Source organism: Vollenhovia emeryi, unplaced genomic scaffold (assembly GCF_000949405.1).
Source record: "Vollenhovia emeryi isolate VEMERY1.0 unplaced genomic scaffold, V.emery_V1.0 DF939695.1, whole genome shotgun sequence".
Classification (NCBI taxonomy): domain Eukaryota; kingdom Metazoa; phylum Arthropoda; class Insecta; order Hymenoptera; family Formicidae; genus Vollenhovia; species Vollenhovia emeryi.
The window spans coordinates 1-7,371 of record NW_011966671.1 but is presented as its reverse complement, the minus strand read 5'-3'; the positions used below and the strand labels follow the sequence as shown (position 1 = coordinate 7,371).

The window sequence follows — 7,371 nt, the reverse complement described above, 5'->3', positions numbered from 1 at the left end:
CAAAAGGTTCGTAGAATATACATATAAGAATGTATCAGAAACATTAATGGAATATCGCACTTAGCATTGAATAATTCCATGTCAAGTGTAATATTCCATTAACGTTTCTGATACACTCTTATATGTATATTCTATGAGCCTTTTACAAATAACATTCAGTGAACATTCTCGCTGGCATGTTCATGGAACATTTCTTTAGGAATATCTAAAGAACACTCCGGGAATAATTTAATAAAATACATTCCGAAAGAAATGTCTATGGAATACTCCATAAACGTTTGTTTTGTACATCTCTACTGTCACACCAGTGGCATTCTCAAGGAATATTCTGCGACACTCCTATGCCAATTGGGTTCTACCTTCTCAAAAATTTTGTCGGATATGGAAAGACTCATCCTGTATAAATCTATATAAAGAATATACTGGACCTTGTTAAGATATACAAAGTCAACCGCACAAACTGAATTAAAGAAATGCAGTGTTTATATGGTTTAATTTGGCAAATGTGGATTTAATATAGTAATAAATTTAGATTTAATTCGATTAAATATAACTCAAATTTAAATCAAATTAAAGTCAGACCATATACAATTCTCATAAGATCCAAATGATATTTATATATGATTTTAATTACATCTTATTTGGTCTTGATGGTTTTTAATTGGGAGGTAATAAAAGCCAATAAATTAAAAAAACTGCCCTTTATGTAGATTTAAAATGTTGGTTTAAGATTTTATACCTTCTCCAATAAGTAAATCAAACTAACTTAAAATAATAAAATAGTGCTTCTATTATACAAATCCTATGAACAAAAAGTATAGAAAAAATTTCAAAACAAAAATGGAAGATCTGTACATAAGGACAAAATGCAAAATATTAAACAAGGAGCCTTATTTGATCCCTTAGAAGCAAAAGTTATAAATATAGCAAGTGAGAAACAGCCCTCTTTGTCAGTCTACTGCCCCTGGTTGTGTTGTTGTTGTGATAGCGCTCGCTCCCTCTTACGTATTTCACATAGACGAGTGGACAAAGTCGACCGCAACTCAAACTCTACCTTCTTTGGTCTCATATGCTTTATTTTTTGCAAAGCCAAAACTTTGTCTACATGAAAAGGATGGGAAAGAGATCAATAACAAGACCATTCAAAAATTCGATCTATTACTGTATGTCATGTATAGTATGCCAACACTTAGTAATGATCCACTCCTTCACTAGGAAGGGCATTTAAGACCGTTGACGGATTCTGTGTGTAAGCTTGTTGCCTTTCGCCTCTGGGAGGCAACCCTGAGGCAGAGCAGCACAACATCGTGTCTTTGGTGAAGATACCTTCCAACATAGCTCGAAAGGCCTTTGTTGCACTTTGACTCCTCTGCTTTAGTATAAGCCTTCTTGGTGCAATATATCTGATCTTCTTCAGAAATACAGACACCCTGCAAGGATTAACAATATTCAGTTTTCCTTCTTAAAATATTTTTGTAAAATGCTATCACAACATTAGTAACTTTCCCCAAATTCAATAGCTGTGACACTTGTGAAAAAGTTTCCATTCTCCTGCACTATATTATGAAAACACTCTCGAATTTCTTACCAAATTTTTATCAAAAATCTAGGAGTGGCTGTACGAGTCTGAACATTTCACATGCAAAAGTTGCACAGCTCTAGTATTTTGGGACAATCCAATTGGTTTTACTTAATCTCGCCGGATTGGTGATGACATATACTTGGATTTGCCCATTTCCTGCATTTTGTTCATGGTGATTATCATTAATGGATGGATTCACATTAGGCGCAATAATAGGCATATCTCCATGAGGTACAATGGGTTGCTGATCTACAATCCAGATAGCACACTGAATTTACAAAGTATTCTTTAAGTTTTCTTTTTTCTGAATTGTAATTCTTTAGGAATTCATAGAAGAATACAATAAGAGTGACAGAGGAAGTTACATGCACAATAAATCGTTTTCCTGACAACTTCTTAAAGTATTCATCTCGAATTCAATAAATGTAAACTTTATGAATTCAAGGGGAATAGTGTTAGAACAAAGAGGATTACAAAATATTTACCCAATGTATATACACATCTAATATGCAGTAACATTACACCATTATTATAATTTCTCACTCAACAGTGAGATACTCGCAACCGAAGATCGTTGACAATCGGATGTCAACGTTTCGGTTCTCGTCGTTCGATTCTTTCTTTTACACAATAGAACTATTGCACAAAATTAATTGCACATAACGTTACGCACACAAAATATTGCACGTGGTAACACGCTGCACAAGAACGTCCGGATGGCGGTTAGCGGATACTCGCGCATAACAAATATGAGGGGCAATCAAATGAAAACCGAACACCCGCCATAACACACAGTCCGCGCGAAAGAACGCAACACTGTTGTTACGTTTCGATACTGCCATCCATGGATGGATGGATAAGGCCATCAATCCGCCCTATCACATCAGGGGTAATGGCTCGATGAGCCTGTCCCTTGGTCTGTTCTGGGCGCGCATCGTCTTGCAGTGATGTGCGCCCTTCTCGAAATCAATACATAGCAGACATGCGACAATGAACTTCGCGTACTCCAGCACCCTCCGCCAGAAAACGAACCACATCTCTCTGCTTTTCTTTGCTTGCCTCCATTTGAACAGCTGGACGAACACACAAGACCAGTCCGTGCACAAACAAGGATATAACCCAACAACTGCGTGCATCTGTGAGGTGTTACTGTGCAGTTCTCCTACCACAGCGATGGCAGTATCGAAACGTAACAACAGTGTTGCTACTGTTACGTCCGATTTTTGAAAGGGGACGCGTGTCTCGCTGGGAGACAAAGAAAATAAAATGACTAGGTATTACAAGGCAGGGTTGTTAATATAAAGGTAATATAAAGGAGGAATTACACAGGATTGTGGTGGAACTAGATTTAATTATATATACATATGTACATAGTGTACAAGAGTGTAGCCGAGAACAAAATTATCAGATAGCGAAAGAAAAATGAAAGTTGGATGGAACTTCTCGACACAGAAAGGAAAACTAATTGAGGTAATACAGAAACTATTTGAGATAATAAAAAAAAAACGAAGGGGTCATTTACAGCGGGGGCATGTCTCTATTTCCCCTAGGCAGGCAGGGTGGCCTGCGGATGACCCGGACTCGAGTGGGGAGGGCTTCAATTTTCACCACGCAGGGTCGAATCTTGCGAGGGGTCTGGTTGCGTCGGAGGGCCTCAAGTTCCGGCGGGGGCCTCCTTATCTCTTCTGCCGGTGGCGCTGGGGGCGCCCTGACAAGGCTGGCCTTTGGAGGCCTAGGCGCGGGGGTGATTGGCGGGCGCGGTGCCCACGCTCTGACCGGGCAGGGATCAGGTGGCCTATGCTGTGGGAGGAGGTGTGGGTGGCCGGGGGCGAGCGGAGGTTTCGTGGGAGGAGGGGGAGGAGGGACTATGGGCTGGTTCGAGGCATGAGACTCCGGTGGAGGAAGTCGGTGTGTCAGGCAGGGGACCTGAGATTCCTGTGGAGGAAGAGGGGGCAACGGTTTTGCGGGCTCTAGTGTCCTGTCAAAGATCCTGGGGTCAAGGACCCCAGGAGTTTCGTACGCTCTTGTTAATCTGCGGAGCTGGACTAGCCGTCCAGCTCTTCGCGATCTGCCCATTTCTGGGAGTGCCTGCGGGAAGCATCTCGAATTAGCTGAGTTACAAAGCGGGGGAAGCGATGTATGCTGTTAGTCATGATTGTAACTAATGCCAACTTATTACTAATTAATATAATCCCTTAAATAGGCACTTAAAGAAAGGTAATAACTTCAAAGTCACGGGGGATGAAGTGAAATTGAAACTTCAGACGTTGTCTTTTTGTAGAATGCTCAGATGGATTCTTCGATTATAGTAATCGATTTCATTGCCGTCATCACTGCATTCTAGGCAACTTCTGATTAATATAATTGTAGTAGGGGACCCGAGAGTGAATAACTTGATCGTGGTTAAATTTAACCTGAAAGTGAAAGGAGTAAGTAGCAAAACAAAAGAGATTAAGTTAACTACTCATCAAATCAGAAGAAATCTGAAGTTAATAGAAATTTGAAAAGCGTAAGACCGATAAATCTTCGCTGTGTGCCAATTTTAGACTAAGATTCTGGTTGTTCGAGGGGTCTCTGTGAAATTGCCTCGAGAACGAGCGGGAACAAAGGTCGGTTAAGCCGGAAAAGGTCCCCCTTTCTTTTGCGGGGTTCAGACCTGGTGATTGGTGTCGACGACGTGGAGGAGATTGGTGAGGACTGGCTGCTCAATGCCAGTTCGAGGAAAGGTGATGTTTTCCCGACGGAGGAACGTCGTTACGAAGGCGCGCAACCGATGGAGGAGAACCGGAGGAACGCCGTTGGAGGCGCGCAACCGGAGGTGGAAATCGGAAGAACGCCGATGAAGGCGCGCAACCGGAGGCGGAAATCGGAAGAACGCCGATGAAGGCGCGCAACCGGAGGCGGAAAATCGGAAGAACGCCGATGAAGGCGCGCAACCGGGGGCGGAAGATCGGAAGAACGCCGATGGAGGCGCGCAACCGGGGGCGGAAGATCGGAAGAACGCCGATGAAGGCGCGCAACCGGAGGCGGAAAATCGGAGGAACGCCGTTGAAGGCGCGCAACCGAAGGCGGAGGATCGGAGGAACGCCGTTGAAGGCGCGCAACCGAAGGCGGAGGATCGGAGGAACGCCGTTGAAGGCGCGCAACCGCAGAAGGAAGATCGGAGGAACGCCAGTATAAAGGCGCGCAACCGAAGGTGGGGATAAGAAACGAAAAGTACTTGGACCAAGTACTTAGTGTCATGGACACAGGCTTTAATTCGCCTGAATAGATACAGAGTTTCTAAATTTCTAAACAGTTGCTATTCTTTTCATCGGTGTTTTATTATTAACTCCATTATTTTTTCCAATAAAATCTTTAGTTTGATTTTTTAAGAAATATAACATTTTTTAATCAAAAACTAATACTAAAGCAACTAGTTTGTATAAATATCCGTTGTTATATTTGGCGCAATTTGTTGATATCATTACTTTTGTAGAGAAGATAGTTTTGTAGAGAAGATATTTTTGTAGAGAATATACTTTTGCAAAAAAGATAGAGTAACAAAATATATTCGGTTGAATTGGAGCTTATACTTGGTGCTTTTTTTTACCTTTTTTTTTAAAAGGTAAGTTTTTTACGTGATATCACACCTTTTGTAGTGTGTAATATCTCATACTGTATTCTTTACTTGGCACAAAACTCGACATTTTTAGAATAATTATATTATCACAGCCCCGGTGGTCGAGCTGGCTAAGACGCCCGTCACGGATTGAGAGGTCCCAGGTTCGAATCCTGGCTGGGATAATAGTTTTCGCAATAAGAATTTTAATTCAATAGAGGAAAGGGTAAATTTATTTTTTTTTGTTTTTCGGCAGGAAGAGAAAATGGCTTGACCATACCTTCCAGGCCGGCCTGGAAGGTTATGCGGGACTTAGACCCACTAAAAACTCTCCCTCGATGACCACACTGGGTCGGCGTCGAGAACTGGGAACCGCCGAAGCATACTCCAGTCCTCGACAACCCTCGCGACATGCGCCCGAAGTGAAGTTAACCTCAAAATACATTGCGTACGAGTAGCCAACCTAAGTGGGTGAACCCAACACTGGTCATTCCACCAGTGGTTAGGCTCACGACTGCGTACTAAGGATGTCGCAGCATCCCAAGTATCAGAAGGAAACAAACCTGTAATCCCGAGTAACAAGAAAAATATATACAGAACCAGTAAATAAACCAAGATAAATAAATAAATAAGTACATAACTCAATAAATAAACTAGTTCGATACTAACTAAGCAAACGAGTAGCGACCGCGTACGGATAGCCAGCAGCTAATCGCCCCCCCCCCCCAAAAACGGTGACCGATCGCGAGAAGGATAAGGCGGCGCGATGCGGGTCTTGCCCCCCTGTCCCCCCGCTACGCCGCGGCATCCACGCGGCTGCTTCGTCTCAGTCGGTGGCCTCCGTTGGACGTGGAAGTCCCGACCCATCCGACATATCCCGCTCCTCGTCCAATCGTGGGAGCTTACAAGGGGAGTCACCGCTTACCCGCAACCCGCAGAGCGACCATCTCACTTCAGCAAAAGACACCACCGGAACCAAGGAATCTCCTCAGCGTCGGTAGTGACCACTGAAGCCCTCTCACATCTCGACTCTACTTTTCTCCTCCCTTTTTCCTTCTTCATTAGAATAGAGGGTTAAGGTCGTCACCGAGTCTCTCTTAATAGAGAGAGCGGGAGACCCCAACCCCAGTTATGTGAGTCGAGTCTTTTAACGGGTCAGACTCTGAAGCAGTTAACCGGTGTAATTCCAGCTAGCTATCCGAGTCCACATCTCTCATCGTGGACGGTCCCGGTCTCGATCCCGCGTCGTCCACTATGTCCGCCACCTCCTGCTGCACCCGCTGTCGTTGGCGCTCTGCTTCTTCTTTGGTTGACATGACTCTCTCCGCGAATAAGGAGAAAGCTGCCCATTTCTCCCGACTCCGATCTATTTGCCTAATTATATTGGCCAACGAAAGGTCCGCACCGATGGAAGCGGACAGCTCGGTTCGTTTACAGAGCCATGCAGGACACTCCGCAACCGTGTGTTCCACGGTATCTATCTGACTTGTCTCCCCCTCTTCCAAACTGCAATAAGGACAAACCGCAGACTCGGCCTTACCGATCCGCCTTAAGTAGGCTCCAAAGCACCCATGACCAGTTAACAGCTGCGTTACTCTGAACGTAACCTGGCCATGGGAGCGATCCATCCATAAGTCAAATGAGGGAAGAATTGCGAGTCTGGTCCTCGCGCCAGGAGTGCTGAATTTCTCCAGGCGGGCCTTCCACTCCTCTCTCATCCTGACGAGGCTCGATGCCTTAGCCTCCTCCGCGGCTCTCTTTGTCCATATACCGGCTGCACGAGCCGTCCTACCGGCCTCATACATTCGATCTCGATCCGCAATTAAAATGTCGAGTGGTGGAACTCTGACCAGCAATGTGGCAGCATCAAGAGAAGTTGTTCTATAAGCCGCCGCCACCCGCAGCGCCACTGTTTTCTGAGCATTTTTCATTAAAGACTGTAACTTCTTGTTCCTCCTAAACGAGTCACTCCAGCTGGGTGATGCATACAGCAGGACCGAAAGGATAACGCTATAGTAGAGCCTTCGTTTAGACTCACTTGGGCCTCTTAAGTTTGGCATGATTTGACTAAGTGCCCTACCCATATTAAGGGCCTTTGCCGCTGCGTATTCACAGTGTTCTCGGAAGAGCCATGTTGAGTCCAGACCCATACAGCACAAAAACCTTTCAGAAATATTTCATGTGATAG

General features: G+C 44.4%; 1 protein-coding gene across 1 annotated transcript; it reads right to left on the bottom strand.

Moving 5' to 3' along the window:
* Positions 1-6,373: 6,373 nt before the first annotated feature.
* On the bottom strand, positions 6,374-7,333 carry LOC105556937. Its single transcript, XM_012004051.1, has one exon. The coding sequence runs from the start codon at positions 7,331-7,333 to the stop codon at positions 6,374-6,376; it is 960 nt and encodes a 319-aa protein (XP_011859441.1).
* Between the last annotated feature and the right edge of the window lie 38 nt (positions 7,334-7,371).

What these genes read in the sequence shown, in the direction of transcription:
- LOC105556937 (XM_012004051.1), bottom strand. Translation starts at nt 7,333, where the DNA reads ATGGGTCTGGACTCAACATGGCTCTTCCGAGAACACTGTGAATACGCA.